The 16,563-nt window shown below is 39.3% G+C and overlaps 1 protein-coding gene across 4 annotated transcripts in view; it reads left to right on the top strand.

The window, feature by feature from the left end:
* The window catches only part of NISCH (nischarin), a 31,485-nt gene extending 22,950 nt beyond the window's left edge, over nt 1-8,535 (top strand). Inside the window, exons 15-21 of one of the 4 annotated variants that reach the window (XM_075513797.1) lie at nt 150-205; nt 705-2,021; nt 2,465-2,525; nt 3,875-4,028; nt 4,631-4,759; nt 5,736-5,897; nt 7,146-8,535. In XM_075513797.1, coding sequence (XP_075369912.1) covers nt 150-205; nt 705-2,021; nt 2,465-2,525; nt 3,875-4,028; nt 4,631-4,759; nt 5,736-5,897; nt 7,146-7,774 — 2,508 coding nt within the window. In that variant the 3' untranslated portion in view covers nt 7,775-8,535. Of the gene's footprint in view, nt 1-149; nt 206-704; nt 2,022-2,464; nt 2,640-3,874; nt 4,029-4,279; nt 4,348-4,630; nt 4,760-5,735; nt 5,898-7,145 lie in introns of those variants that run through there. The other 3 variants (XM_075513796.1, XM_075513798.1, XM_075513799.1) reach the window with 3 other exon arrangements.
* The last annotated feature ends 8,028 nt before the right edge of the window (nt 8,536-16,563 follow it).

The following is a 16,563-nucleotide window of genomic DNA, read 5'->3' as shown; positions in this document are numbered from 1 at the left end:
GCCCATGAGTACAACAGTCAGGACTTTGCTGTGAGTTGGCTAGCTTTAAAAAGCGGGAGCCAATGTTAACTTTGCTTTTCATGTATGCTGAAGTCTGACAGCAGCTGTAAGTAGTTGATAGCTTCCTGATGTTTTCTTCTTCTCCTTAGGCACCTGCATCTCTATTGGATTCAGGCAAAGAGTATGGAAGTGGTCATCATATGTGGTAAGCTAGATATATAAGCTCTGGTTAAATCCTTGTTAGCTTTTGGGTGGTAATAACGGATGCTGCATTTTTAAACCCGGCCTTTAAAGCAAAACAGTCTCTTTCATTGTATGCTGCCTCTGGTTTTTTTTTTTGAACCAAAATAAATTTCATGGTGTAAAGTGTTTTTAACCTTTGAACTCTGGAATGCAGTTGGTAGTTTACAATACAGCTATTGCTGGTTTTGAAAGTGCTTTAACTCGTAAGGATATGCTTATTGGGGTTGGGAAATGGAAGATGAGTTAAACAGTTTTTACTTCCTATAGAATTATACACTACCAGCCTTTAAAAATCAATAGCTGTGCGCAGTATGAAGATGTTTTACAAAATTACACTTACTTAACTGTAGTAACAAAAGTAAACCTCAAAGTTCTGAGAAGCAGCACCATGAATTCTAGGTAGCTATGACTATTTTTAAACTCAAGCTTGTACTTACTGTGGCTTGTTATCTCTTTTGAAGTTTGGATCGTTCGGAGGAAGAACGCTGTGCGGTGCCTGACCCCTGTAACACCGTCATCTTGCCTTTTAATTGTATGTCATACACTGCCACAAACCAAGATTTTATCCAGCACCTTTCTGCCTTGATAGTGCAGACTGTGCAGAGATCACCCCCCTCCTTTACAGAGAATAAAGGAAGCCTTCCAGGTGATTCCAGAACCACAGACAAAGAAGACGGGTATTTTGAAATGGGACTTCATGAAGGAGATCAGACTTTTGAGTTCAGCACTACTTCAGATACTCGGTCATCTGACAACACAGCAGTAGAGAGTGTTGACATAGTCAAAATTCTCTGGAGTTTTTGTATTCACATTCATAAAGGACTCAGGCAGTTTGCTTCCTGTTTGGTTTTGACTGATGATATGCTAGCTGTGTTTGAGATTCCTCATCAGGAATTGAGAGGAAATTGCCAGCACATCTCTTCTGCCTTGAAATTAACACTGTGTTTTCCATATACTGATCTAACAGAATTTGGCTTTCTCCTGCCAGAAGTCTGTTTAATGCTGAAGCTGAAAAACAGTGACAACTGCTTGTTTATTGTTTCAGACTCCCAGAATCTTCAAGACTTTTATTCCTGTTTACACACGCGTTGCTCTCAACACTACACATCAGTGTTACCAAGCTCCACATTGTACTGTGGAAAAGCAAACCTCCAAGAGTTTCTCTGCCAGCTTATGGAATTGAACTGCATTTCAGCAGAAGATGTTGAAATAAAAGGTTGTTTCCCAACATATCTTGTTTATGGGAATAAAACCAATGTTCAGAAAATCTTGCATCAATCAGAGTCAGCTGGCAATAACAAAGAATGGTCAAAAAATATTTTGTGTTCTGCACTTTATTCCTCAGTGTATAAATCTTCTGACCAGGGTCCCTGTGTGGTCCATCCATGTTGGATATTTCTAACACCCCAGCATTTGTACATAGTAAAAGTGGATTTCAGTTTACTGCCAGGTCAATGGGTAGGCACAGAAGACTTGGAAAGTGTATTTAAGCTGAATAGGATTCCGTTAGCATCACTTGTGTTGCATCCGACTCATGGTTCCATCCAGCAGAAGGGTTCATTTTTGGATGGGCATGTGCTGGAGTTGCTCGTTGGATACAGATTTGTTACAGCAGTGTTTGTTCTACCTCATGAGAAATTCCACTTCCTAAGAATCTACAGTCTTTTAAGGACACTCCTGCAGGATGTTAAGACTATTATTATTTTCAAAGCTTCAAACAAATCGGATGCTATAAGAAATCACGTTGTGGAGGCAAACAGACATGGTCAGTCAGCAAGGTAACAATTCCCATAAAAGGTCTACTGAGTGGTGCTGAAGTTAATGTGGCCTAGTCAATGTTTACAGTTGTCATTGTAATTGTTTTGGCTTGTAGTATTAATTAAGTACTTTTTTCTTTCTGGTAGTCTGTACTATGTGTGAATGGTTATCCTGGGTTGTACCTGTCTAACTTTTTTGTTTGTTTCTGTTTTGTTTTATGGTTGCAACATAAAACCTATTTTCTTGTGGAAGGAGACTTCCTATTTCATATGCTTGGTCTCATAGGCTGAGGTCATGGCAGATGGACAGTTATGCTCAAGAGAAATCATTTAAAGTAAACTATTAAGAATAGAAGTTGCCTGTTCTAATTTCTGTATGAAATATTAAGTATTAATTTTTGTAGGGGAAGAGCTGTGTATTTCCTTAAATTTTGATTTAATGTGTGTTCTTGGATTTCTTCTAGCTTTTGCAAGCCTCATCTGACGCTGTCATCTCTATATCCATCTGAATTTCTTATGCAGAAGATAACAGAAGATAACCAGATTCCTGTTCACCTTCATGTTTCTGTGTCTCTGCAGTATGTGGCTGGGCTGAAAGGAAGTGCCCTAGTTGAGTTTTTCCATGGCAACATTGCAGAGGTATTGTGCCTAGCCCAGGTGTATAAAAAGATGCCTTGTGGCCTTTCAGTACTAGACAATATTTTAAAAAGGACTTTCCTGATCAAACTTAAAAACAAGAGTTAGGCTCTGCAAAACCTGGAAGCGTTTAGGTCAAAAACCTGTTTTTGTTACTCCATTTTGGGTTTCCCACTACAGTGATTTGGATCCTGCCAGGCGTATTCTGCCTTCAAGATCCTTGATACAGAACAGGAGAGTACATTAGTGTATGTACTGAAGATATGATTACTCTAAGAATGTTCATCTTCTTTAAAGTAGCAAAAGGAAAGAAAATTACTGAAGTGGAATTATTTTGTGATGGTATCTAGCTATATCAATAAATAAGTGTCCTGACTCCTTTGTGTAATAGAGGTGCATGAATACAACACATGTGCATGGGTGTAGGAACTCCAGAAACATGAGCAGATAAACCTAACTTCTGAATAACAGATTTATAGTCTGTGTGGGGAACATCAAATTTAAAAGTACAGATCTTACCTTTAAATTCATGATGTGGCTTCTTAAGTGATAAATCATTGTGGTCTGAGTACAAATGTCAATTGAAAAGCTTATTGAGGAATAGAGACATTTTTTCTTCCTTTATCTCACTTCCAAATCTTTTAAGTAAGCACAAGTGAAGTTGTGCTTTTCTTTTTACACCAGGAGAAGCTGATAAAGAAAGCAGATCACTCATTTGAGGATTCACAGTAAGCTTATCAAGCTAGAAGCTGGGAAGATGCCTAGTTGGAACAGCAGCTGTAGTGGCAAGCTGTGCTTCTGTCCCCTCTCTTAAGGATCTCTGAGTCCAGCCCCTAAGTAGCATCTGAAGGCTCAATAGACTTGTTGAGGCTTGGGAGGCACTGCTCATCTGTTGATTAAAATTTTGTGTGCAGTGTCTGTTCTAGAAAATCTTTCTTGTGCACTAGATGTTTGTGTCTTTTCTAGTTTTGGTCAGAAAACAAGGAATAATTAGCCCACAACAGAATAATTTTCTTACATAAACACAAAACACTTTCAGTAGACCGCTATTGTGTTCACCTCAAAGCTGCTGCGTTTAGCAGCTTTGAGGTGAACTTCTGCTCTTTGACTATAGCATGTTCAGATGCTTCAGATTTTGAAATTGTTTTTCTAATAGTCTAAAGTTGCCTCTCATATGATGAAATTATCTGAAATATCAAAGTGTGCAAGTGATTTATGGAATACAATTTACATCTTAGGTGGAAAATGAAGAGTTGAGACATCTCATGTGGTCTTCAGTTCTGTTTTACAAGACTCCCAATGTAGAAGTGATGGCTTGTGTGCTTCTCTCAACAAAAGCTATTTACTTTCTGTTGGATGATTCTTTCATTCATGCTGATGAGCACCAGTCAGGTAAGATAGCTATTTTGACCCTTTCAATAAGGTTACCAACTTAATCCCTGTCTGTGTGTTTGTCTTCAGTTTAAGTACCAGTTTTGGTCAATACTGTTACTTGGATCTCCTAGTTGAGGGAGAGAGTGGCACAGTTTGCTTTATGCAAAGTACTTGCGTGAGGCTTTTATGTTAAAAAAACCAGGGTCTTGAGTCATGGCTGCTTCTCAGACAGATCTGTCCATGTGCCACTGCATCCATGCTTTTTTCAGATGTCATTTCACAGTCCCTAGCATCACCTGGGCAGCTAAAGGCCCTTTCATAACCAAAATGGTAAGTGAAGGATAATGAAACTCATGGTGTGCATTCAATTCATGTGCGTGGTTGGCTAATGCATCTGCTAATATAAATCTGTGACATGATGGCTACTTCAAGAAATGCTGCTAACAAGGAGATTTGGTTGTATTTGTTACTTGAGAAATTATTAGCCATTATTCCCACCTTTTTCCTAATTTCTTCCTTCAAGTGTGATACAGGTGTAAGATTTTAATTATAAAAATTATGCTTATGGAAAGAAGGATTGTTTTCTTTTGACTTTTTTATCGTATATCCTTTTTCAACAGATTTTTGGAACAAAGAAAATTCAGATTGTGAGAATAGTTCTTTCCACCTCTCTTGCTGCTTTGTGCTAAAACTTAATGACCTGCAGTCAGTAAATGTTGGCCTGTTTGACCAATACTTCCGAATTGCTGGTGGGTACATGTTGTGCTTTAAGTTTTCCAGTTCTGTTTTGTCTGTTTAGTCTTGTCTTAGATGGATTCCTGTTTTTATTTTGAGTGAGATGGAAGAGTATATTATTTTGCTGCTTTTTCTTAAAATAAATTAAGTTAATGTAATACTGGTGGTGCTGTACCAGTAGGCTGATAATGCTGCTGCGCAACGACTTGTAACTGAGGTAACTGTGAAGCTTAATATCAATTAATTTGGTCCCAAAAGTGCTTTTAAAAATCATTCTGTCTTAACAATACATCAAAAGGGAAATCTAAAGACTTTCTTGTTCTGAGGCTTTGGCTTTCAATAAAGAGTAAAATCAAGGTACTGCCCATGTTGCAAAATGCGTAGTTGATGGTTGACTTTTTGGATGGAAAATGAGGCCTTAAAGTTTATGAAAGGTAATGATGTCAATTTAAAATTTAATGAAAATAACATGGGTGAAGTTTCTGGGCTGGTGCCTTGCCTCATCTCCCACTACATGAGCCATACATTCCTGTGTTCTAAAACATCTTCTAGACATGTTGAGACCTCAATGGGGTGAATCTCCCTGGTGGAAATGATGTAAGGTGACCTTACATATAACAGGTTCACAAAGAAAACTGAGGGCAGTTTTTCTGTAAGATAAATTGTAATGATAAGATGATGATAATAAGGTGGAACCCCTACAGCAATAGTTGAATAGTTAAATTGTAAGTGTACATTGTATTTTAAATCAAGAGAAATTATTCTTTATTTTTTGAGGTATTTGTAAGGATTCTATTCTTTTCCAAGGATTTGAAAGCTTTCTGAATAATGATGCATGTTTTCAGGAGAAATAATCCTTGCAAGAAATCTTTTTTGGTGACAGTTGCATGTTGGTTGAAGAAATTATCATCATGCCACACAGATTTGTGAGTGCACCGGGTAAACGACCTCACACTTGTGGGATAACAGTTTATTTTGTCTTCTCTTCAGGACACTCTGCAGATCATATAGTGACCTGCCTGACAAGAGACAGTTACAACACTCACACATTCATACAGCAGCTTATGGCAGTTCTGTCATTGCTTGCACGCACACCTTCACCTGAACCAGTAGATAAAGACTTCTACTCTGAATTTGGGAGTAAAAACACAGGTAAGTGGTCTTTTCTACATGTCATGAGTTATTTAGGCATCATACTTAAGGCATCATCTAAAGTGTACTGATTAAAAACTCTTTTGAGGGAAATTTATGCATCAATTTTTCCTATTTGATACTTTAACCAAACCCCCTGACTTTAATTATCTTACATGTGCCTTATCTGAACAGAATTGTTAAATATAAACAGTCTTATACATGTGATGTTAGTGATGGCTTCGAGTCCAGCAGAAACGGCACTTCCTATACAGTATTTTCAGGTGTGTACTAGTGTAGTTCCCACTGCAAATTTCAGCCTAACCTATAAAGTCTTGTAAGTCATCAAAGAACAGTGAAGGTAACAAAGTCTGAAGGTTACATTTTTTTCCTCACTTGGTCAAATAAAAGAATCCTGTCATTCTGTGAGAATATAGCGAAGTGAAAACTAGACTTGTTTAAGGTGTTAGGTTCAACTCCCAATATTGGGTGAAACTTTTGCTTAGAATTCTGAAGCTAGTTGAAGGCATGAAATAAAATGGCATTTTCCTGAAGAATGATTGTTATTGTTACTGTTTTAAGCAGAAGCTGTGTAAGCCCAGAAAGTGCAAGGTTTGGGAAGTCATATCTTTTATTAGACCAATTGATTTATGTGAAAAAAGCAGGCATGCTTCCTTCAAGCTTTGCTATGTTGTATTTCAGTGCTTGACTTATAGGGAGTAATGGACTGCAGTGTCACCTCCTGCCACTCCAGAACAGAGCATGGAGCAGAGGAATGCACTCATCCAGTATGGATATAAAAGCAATTCATGTAGAGTCGTCGTCTTCTTTTTTTGTGTTTTAATTTCTGCCTTTTCTCTCTGCTTAAAAGAAGCAGGGATTTTGTTTGTCTTCAGTGATCTGATAATGTGAGTTCAAAGCTGGAGAATGGGAAGGAGGCAGAGGAGGTCAGCTGCTAGGGAGGTGGATAATCTCTGATATGAGAATCCAGCTGTATTTCCTTTAACCTCCTCTGCCATTGCTCTGAACTAGTTGTATGGCTAGAAATTTGCAGAAAAGTATGTTGGTAATGCAAGAGGGACTCTAGTAGAGATCTGTAATCCAAATAAAATTATTCCAATATTGTATATAAGTAAAACCATATATGAATAGATACAAAACTTGATTTCTTCCAGCTGCAGCCAACTGTCAAAGGTTGTTGCTTATCATAATGCATTAAGAAAGTATTGTATAGTACTAAATGGAAGTATAATAATGTGTTTCTTGCAGGAAAAATGGAGAATTATGAACTGATTCACTCTAGCAGAGTAAAATTTATTTATCCAAATGAAGAGGAAATTGGGGACCTTGCTTTTCTAGTGGCAGAGAAGATGGATGGTTTGACTAATCTTCAGTCCCTCAACATCCTTCTGTATGTGTTGGCATTTCAAGTAAATCATGTTGAAGGATCTGCCCAAAACACTAGTTCGCTTCAACCTAAAACACTTATATTAACCAGCTCCGATTTGTTCCTCTTTGATGAAGATTATATCAGTTACCCACTACCTGAATTTGCTAAGGAACCACCAAAGAGAGATAAGTATCAGCTTGCAGATGGAAGACGAATCCGGGATTTAGATAGAGTACTTATGGGTTATCAGACATATCCACAGGCCCTTACATTTGTGTTTGATGATGTTCAGAATCAGGATCTGATGCAGAATTTAACACTGGATCACTTTGGAGAAACTGATAGTGCCCCAAAGGGAAATGCTAAACAAGAAGGCAGCAGGAGCAGAGAGATCCAGTGGTACATCTTTATCCCAAGTGCAGAGAGCAGGGAGAAATTAATTTCATTGCTTGCAAGACAGTGGGAGATCTTGTGTGGTAGGGAACTGCCTTTGGAACTCACTGGGTAATTATTGCACAGCTAAGTGATTTCAGTCTATTATAAGGTAGAGCGCAGTGTTTAAATAGGTAATGCCTGTCAAGTTCTCTTTTTTTAATAAAGAGCTGACCTGGACTCTCTTGCTCCCTAGTGCAGTGAACATTTAGTAGTACATAGAAATACTCTGAAGTGTTAACTGGGGACTGAACTTCTTGTAAAGCGTATTTTTTATGCAATAGTATATAGTGAAAAAATCATGAGACATCCTGGGAAACTGTATGGAAAAATTAAGGAGTCAACACTAGATATGCTGTCGTCTAGGGCTGTTAAGGTTTCCGCTATTTTTCTGTATATATCAGTCTTGCTGTTCTATACAAATTCTACTCTGTAAATAAGGGTAAATGCTCGTGTATGTTCAAGTGCAACGTTCTTTGTACGAGAAGTATTTTGGGTATGCTGCTAATGCTTATTATTTAATGATCTTACAGTTTTACATATGTTTTTCTTTGAGGCCAAATGTAATTATTTGCTGCCAATCATGAACTTAGCAGTAAAATTTGAGCCACAAGCAGGTGACATTTACATATGAAATTAGTTTCATGGGCATTCTTTTTCCTTATCCTAGGATAAAGAAGAATTGCCTGTTAAAGATCCACTCAATATGGTCTTGAAAGTGGACATACCCAACATGGGTATATGAGCATTTTGTCAGCAAATAATGAATTTGTATCTCTGATCAAAGTCTTTCTTTTGCCTATTTTGTCAATACAAATAAAGTGTAATTTGACAGTTTTCTTTTGGCCTTGTCTTTATTCAAGTTTAACTTGTGTTTGCAGGATACCATATGGCAGTTCAGCAGCACATATGTTCCTAGAGAGTGTATTGTAAAGTATGAAATATACAGCAAGATGAAAGAAGAAAATAGTTTACTATAGCAAGTTTGTACTGATCCAGAAGTAGAGCTGAGTCATGGAAACTGAGGATCTGCAGCTTCTAAACACAATTTAAGGAAGATTTTTCAAGTATTTTTTCTTCATCAGATATTAGGTATTTGCTTTTGAAGCTGTCATCTTTAACTTGAGTATTATTGTACCCAACAAGTTTTAGCCTCCCCCATGACAGTAAAATCCCTACTCACTATTATGAAGACAAATACTCAGACTTTGAAAAGCTGTTCTATGTCCACTGGGATTAAGAAGGGAAGGACAGTTTTGATACATATGTGCCAGCTGATGTTGCTTAAAACTGATGCTCCTTAAAAAACACATAGAAAATTTTAGGTTGGAAGAGACCTCTGGAGGTCCAACAGTCAAGCTCAGAACAGAGCAAACTTCAAACAGATTGCTCAGGGCCTGGTCCAAACAAGTTCTGTGTTTTCTCCAAGAATGGCAAGTCCACAGTGGCACTGGAACTTTGGTGGTTTCATGGAGTATTTTTCTATGCTGATGGGGAGCTTGGCTGTGCTCTTTGGGCTCCAGATGCCAGGAATGTTGCAGTTGGTGCGAGGATGACAAAGACACAGACAGCCAAAGTCAAATTGTATTGCAAGATGCAGTGGAGTTCCCTAAGCAACCAAAGAGGTGAGGAGCATTTCTTGAGTGCTGCTCTGTTTTACAGTTTAGAAGGGGAAACCTAGCCCCTCTCAAGCTTAGAACAAACTGAACAATTAAGGTAGGTACTGTAGGCTCTTGGGGAAAACTAAATTTTCCTGTACTTTGGAGGTCTTCTGTTCCCTGAAATCTCAAGGATACTTATGTTCATTTAAGCTTAATTTTCATTAGGTAGAAAAAAAACTAACTTCTAAAATAAAACTCCTAGGGATAAAATAATTAAAAGCTTAGGTCTTGATTAGTTCTTTCTGAAGTAACTCTGTTAATCACTTTTATTTGTAATTCTCGTAGGTAACACTTAAGAGGAGCCTGTGGCAACTCGAATAGTTTGATCTTGCAAGGATTTGAGAACTTACCATATGAACAGATCACTTACAATATGGTTTATGGTTTAAGTGAATGCAAAGGGAATCTGTAATGAGTCCTGTGGAACTGCCTAAGATCTGAGCCAACGTGAATAGAGATATCTGCCTCTCATACTAGGGGCTATATTTCTTGTTTGTGGATGTCAACCCTGCTTCCATCTTATTTGCAAGGCCTGTCCTGGGCGATGCTTTGTGCTTGAGGTAGACCTGAGTTCTGTTTCTAAGCATCTTTTGTAAAGCCCAACTGTTCAGATGTATTTTAATACACTAGTGTGTATCATGGAATCATGCATTAGAATAAGCAAAGATAATCCCCTGCTTGTTATATATAGTTTGAGCAATCAAGGTCTCTTTTCAGATTTTTATTGCAGCAAGAACACAGCTGTGATTAAACTTGAAATTCTTTAAATCCACAGCTGTTCAAAACATTAAATATGTCCCTTTGGATCAGATTATTAATCCAGGAAACAGGTACAATTCCCCCTTGAGCTCTTGGTAAACACTCATCACATTTTAAGATTAACAAAATGCTCATTAATTCATTAGATACATACTGCAGTATTTCTAGATTCTTCCATTAAGTATCTCATCTATGGTGCTATCAGAATTTTTTATTTTCAGGGTATTTTTTCAATAAATAATCTTTTATAGTCTGCCAGGTAAAGCATGGGCTATGCAAAGTAAAGTGTCTTCCCTGATACTTTAGTTCTTGTTCATTTTTACCTGGGGAAAAGAAAAAAAAAACCAAAGAACCAAACCCAAAACAAGAAATCCCCCTCTCTTCTGCTACCAGATATCTGATCTCCTGCTCTTTTGCCCATGTTAAAACTTGCTGGAGTTACAGTGATTTGTGGGTGCAAATTTCTGTTCATTTAAGTGCAATGTTAAGCTGAAAAATTCATTGTCATTCCTTAGCACCAGCCTGTTGTCTTTATTGTCTAATTCTAACATAATCTTGTTTCGAAATGTGGGGATTTATTTAAATGAGTTTTCCTTGAAAATGTACAATCCTTCACCTTGAACTTTATGAATTGGCTGATTGTTTCATTTCATAAAGATTTCTCAGCTTTCCGCAATTAGTTTCTACAGAAAGTTCTGCGAAACGAAGTAGCTGTGTAAGCGGTTGTGGTCACATGAAACAATCTTGATTTCTTCCTTTCTTTTTGCAAGAGTGCTGTGAAGCCCTGCATGTGTATTTGTATTTCTTTAGTAATCCCTTATACTCAAATCTTTTACAGCTTCCAACCCTTGTTCAACATTAATACAGTATCTAAGTAGCTAAAGTTATGACCAGATGCATGTGTAGTCAGGTGGGGAGGCATTTTTCAGGAAAGTATCTCTTAAACCATCTTAGACTTCCATAGTCTGGCTTTGCAGCTGTTGTAGATGTGTTCCACCTTAGGAAGACCCATGCAATTATTTATGTTCTGTGCTTTCTGCTGAGAATCTAGCCAAAGGTTTTAAAACTTCCCTTGTATTACAATTGAAAAATTGTAAGTGAATCTCATTAGGAAGGAAAGTAAATGAGGTGCTGACCTGAGCTAAACTGTGTTTTCTTTACAAGAAGAAATGACAGCGTGACCTGTATCCTGTCTGTCCTGTGTCCATTCCCATGCTGCTTTTACAGCACTCTCTGATCTGCCTGGCTGTAGATGTACTGAACAGTGATGTATTTGCATCAGCCCCTTTGACTTGTCTTCCTGTTCTTGTCAGCTTTGATAAGGAGTTTCTTTTTAAAAAAAAGAAAAAAATCAAAGTAACACAAAATGCTGCTGCTTCTTGCTTGAATGTCTCTGACCAAAAAGTTTACTTCTGCAGTATTAATCTTCAAACATACCAAATCTTAGGTGGAGAAGCAGCAACACAAGGAAAAGCATGAAGTTGTGGTTCAGAGCAGACAGACTACAAACTTCTGTTTCCTGCTGTCTACCTGCTCATCGAGGGCATTTAGTAACTCGGAAAGCTAAAAATTGATGTGGAAAAAGGCGGGGTATGAAACTCATTAGACCAAGAAGATGCTAAAGAAAGACTTTGACCTACACTGGAAAAAACCCACCTAAATAGATGCATAAAGATGAATAGCCAGAGGTGGTAAGCTGGGCACTAAGCCCTTGTGCTTCAGACCTTAAGGTCTCTGAGGGGGGATGACGAGAGCTCCCAGCATCTCTAAAGTTGTTGAAAACGCTGAGGTGGTGGCATCCCAACTCTCATCTCTGTCACGCTGTTCTCAGGCAGGCGCTTCAGTGCAATCCTCGGCAAACTGTTGGCTATAGCTTTAGTCAAGCACGTTATAGGCCCTTTCTGTCCCTTATAGATAACAGTACATGAAGGATAAGCAGCGCCACCATGGGAAAACACACTGCCTCTTTGGTCATGCTGACATGAGCCGGTGCTGAGTTTGAATAGCTCAGCCTCTTTGTTCAGACATCTCATTCATATTGAATATCTGTGGGGAATTTAGTGCCTGACTCCCAGTACAATCCCAGAGCACTGCTTAATAGATGGGAAATGTACAAAAGTAAAACCAAGAGATGGGAATATGTAGCTGGCTTTCACTGCAGGAGCATGTGTAAAGGAACTGGGAATCGATACCAATAAATAGGCCAGGACTTAACAGCGTTTATGTACTGACATTTGTACTGCTGCCCTTCGAGGTTTTGAACTAACAGGATGTGAGCAGCTGTGATAATTTCTTCCTGAATCGCACGTCAACATTGTGCTCAGCCAGCTCTACCTGTCTGCTTGCAACTGGACCATTGTGCGTGTGCATGTGTGAGAGAGAGAGAGATAAACAGACTCCTGTTCGCTCTGCGACCCTTCCGTGTTTTTGCTTTTATCAGCGAAGGTTAAAATTCCTGTTCCTTCCAACTTGACAGGAGAAAAAAACCCCAAAAGTAGGATTGTGTCCTAGCCTCTGCACCGAGAGCCTCAGGGGTGTGTTCAGTAAGTATGGTACAGCTGGCCCTCTTCCTACACACGAGAACTTCTGTCTTGGTCTGTTTAATCCTTTGCTAGTACTGCTTCAGACTCACAGCCTTCTTACACACTTGTAATTCAGAGCAAAGAGACTTTATGTTCTTTCCTAGAAGAGCAGAACGAGAGTCCATTTCTCACTGTGGATGTAACTGAATGGTCAGCTCCTACAGAAGCTGTGTGGCAAGGTAGACTGGATGGTAAATCATTTGTCTTGGCTCTGTAATTTCTGTAACGATTGTTTAAACAAAAGATTTCAATAGCAGGAAATTGCTCAAGCTAGCCAGGGCTGCACGCGCTTCACAGAGAAGGGCTGGTGACCCAGCATTTTAAAATGCAGCGTGCGACACGGGCAGGGAGGCTGGAAGGGTTTGTAGCTGTATCCTTTGCCTTTACTCAGGCGCCTTTTTTTCCCCATGGAACAGGTTGAGTAGTTTTCGGCAGCAATTTCTCAACACTGAATGTTAATGCGTTCACAGAAAAAATGCCAGGTCTTAGGTAAGTTACTTTAGAGGACCCAACCTTTCATCAACGCATAAAGCAAAAAGACTGAGTGAGGAAAAAATCCTGAGCGCTGCTGCTTGCCAACAATCTGATGATGATTCAGGAGACTGAGACCACAAGGTAAATTATTAGTGTTTTGTAGAAGTCATCTGTGTCAGGGCCAGAAGTTGAAGATGACACTTCCGAGGCCCACGTCTGTGACTTCAACTGCTAAACCAGCCTCCTTCTGCCGTGTGGGCAGGAGACGCTTGACTGATAAGTCAAGCTCCATGCTTTCCAAGACAAGCAAAAGCCCATGTGCTAAACCTTACAGATAAATACACTGGCAGACAGTTGACAACTCCTACTGTACATTTTAAAATTGGATTTGCACAATCCTGTTTCAATCAAACATTGACTAGGATGCGAATGAAACCCTTCTACCCTGCCTGCACAGGGCCATTTGCATGCTCTGTCATCAGATCCCTACAAGTCTTGCCTATAAATTTTCTGTTTGATGAAGTGGTTTTTTTCCCAGTTTTCCTGTCTCACATATTCTTTTAATAGCTAGTGACATAGCAAGTCCTGTGGCTTCATTCTTAATGCACTAATGGGTATTTCCTCTGTAAATTCTGGACAGTTTAGAAGCCATTGGATTTTGAGCTCTCTGACAGATCTCAGGATCTTGCTTTGTGGGACTTTGGGGGATTGAAATGCTTTGTGCAGGTGCCTATGTATATGAGCTGGTCTCATACGGAAATGAGCGAGGGAACTGGGTTTTTTATTTATTGACAATTTTGAAGGGTGTTGGACAAAACAGTAGAATCAAAAATTGATCCAATGTATTTTGCCTCTAAGGCATAAGCCTTTTATTGATGTCATCCATGAGAAAATCCATCTATCAGAAGAGAACAGGAACAGTGTAAGTGGAGGAGTAATTTGTGTTTATTTCACCGAGTTCTGCTCCCTGTGCTATTTCTATGCTGGTGTTGCCATCTTTGGTGATACTGCCAACAGGACTGCCACCGCGAGCATGTTGGCATCTTTCCACTGTGCACTGAGCATTATTAATGGCTCTTGGCCACCCATTAATTTGGAGGCGGTTGGTGCTTCACCTTCTTACTGATTCCCAGAATCACGCAGATCCAAAGTTGATGCAGGTTTTGGTGTTCCAGATCCAGCAGTAGTGATCAGCAAAGTAAGTTCCCATTCTCTCAGGGCAGTTCATACGCAGTGGGTGAAACACACTGCCTATGCCGCTTGATCAGGAAAGCAGCATCTGATGACAGATGACCTTTTGATTTTTCAGTTTATGCTCTGCTGCTGTACAATGGCACTAGTCAGTGTTTGCATTTTTAGCCTGTATATTGCTGTTGTATTGCTTGCCTTTAAATGAGGTATGGTCAGATAAGGAAGCTGGCTGTGAACCTTTTGATGTTGCTGTGAATCTGATTTATTTAATTCAGACAGGAATTTCACCAAGCCTTTCTCTCCCTTCCCTTCCTAGTTTCCTTGCAGTAGGTCAGATACAGTGATGATAAGCAGCAGTGGCAAGCCTTGGAATTAGTCTTTGTGTGTCCTTTTTCCCCTGTACCATTTTCAGTGTTGAGCCATTTAGAAAACGGTCTGAAGATTCATTAAAAGATGCCCATGCCTCTTCAGGTGCCTCAGGGTAAGCTGTTTTCACCTTAAAAGCTTATCAGCTATCTGTGGATGCCCAGTACTGGCAACTTAATCCCTAGGTCATAGAGTCAGCTCTTGGAAAACCCATCAACAAGCAGTCAACATCCTTCTAGGCTGCCTGTTTTAGCTGTGTGTGCCTAACGGGTAGCATAGAGCAGAGAATCGGTCTCATTCTTCTGTTTACACGGCCAGTCTAGTACCATGACTGTAGGTAAAGAAAGCATTGTACAGCTTCCATACTAATGTCCCCCTCTACAAAAATGTCCCCACTGTCCATTTGCAACTTTGCCATCCCACCAGAACTGGTCTGAGCTATGTTGCCTCTGCCTCATTTCACAGATCTGCAGGGTACCAAATGGTTTCCAGAGCTGCGCAAACCCTCTGACCTTGACAAAGTGGCCATCTCTTGGGCAGCGATGGTCCCAGGGCTGCAGTTGTCCTGTAACGGGAAAGCAGGCTGAGTCGTCAGATTGAGTTGTGGGCTGGTACTTCTCACATGGGTTGCAGTGGATGGCTGTGTGCCTTATCTGCTTCCTGTTGGTGCAGGATATATAATAGTGCTTGCTGTTCATCATGCTGGCTGTCTCTGTAGAATGGAGGAAGAGGTAAAGCACAATTAACGGCAATAGTAAGTACAGCAGTTCTTATATACTTTATATGTTAGCATATGTATCTGTGTGTGTATGCAGGGGGCAAAAAAATATTAATGCTCTCATTTATGTAAACACAAGAGTAGCTTCCTATCCTGGTTTCGTTTAGGCACCTTCATTTAGTATTAATGGCTCAAAAATGAAAAGATACCTCATTGCTTAGTAGGATTTGTTACTAACAGAAGCAGTCTTTAGACTGCTCAGTACAGTGGGTTCTCTTGGCAACGTAGGGACACAAAGTCCATCTAAAATCTGTCGATAATCAATTCTTGGTTGCTTGTAATGTTCAAAAGGAGAAATTCAATTGCAGACCATACCTCAGGCTAGTATGTATTTTTTTAATCCCATTTTGGGACTTCCCTATTCTGCGTGCTATGGAAGTGCTCCTTGTATTCATCAAGCTGTCAGCAGAGTGTTTGGCAAATGATGTATTTTGCCACTGCTGCCATAGCACCTAAAAAATGTGATGCTTTTCTTGCTGAGAAACTCAAATATTTTAAATGAATATCAAAGCCTACCCAAAGTGCTTGATTGATTGATAGGATGTGCTTACATTATCGCTCTGAAGTGCAGCACATCACTTGCATTGCTTTATTCATGCATACTTTGGGATAGGCAAAGGATACCTTCTGTTTGAGATGGTGTGGATGTATTAACATCAGTGGTAGAAGGAAATTAACTTACCCTTCATGAATTCATGGTATTTAAGTTTGCCCATTGGATTTGCCTTCAGTTAAGCATACAGTTAACCTCTTTTCGTTCCAATTAGTTGAAAACTAAGGATTTCCTTCCTTCTGTTTTGAACTGATATGTAAGAGGAAATCCGTAGATGTTCCTGTTTTGAGTAAACCTTTTACTAAGGAGTTCTGCTCGTGCATTTAAAAAAAGAATAGAAAGAAAGAAAAAGGTGGTATTGATTCAGACGTAATGCTAGAAGTAGCAGATCCACTTCTGAAGGCTTTGCAGCCAAAGAGCACAGTGCGAACATGCTCTCACCCTGTTTACTTTTAATCTCTGGTTTGTCTTGGATCTGATTCTTTGTAGGCGGTCTTATCT

The sequence above is a fragment of the Mycteria americana genome, chromosome 11 (assembly GCF_035582795.1).
Source record: "Mycteria americana isolate JAX WOST 10 ecotype Jacksonville Zoo and Gardens chromosome 11, USCA_MyAme_1.0, whole genome shotgun sequence".
In the NCBI taxonomy this organism is placed as follows: domain Eukaryota; kingdom Metazoa; phylum Chordata; class Aves; order Ciconiiformes; family Ciconiidae; genus Mycteria; species Mycteria americana.
Note: the sequence above shows the minus strand (reverse complement) of the source record. Positions and strands in the feature narration are given on the sequence as shown.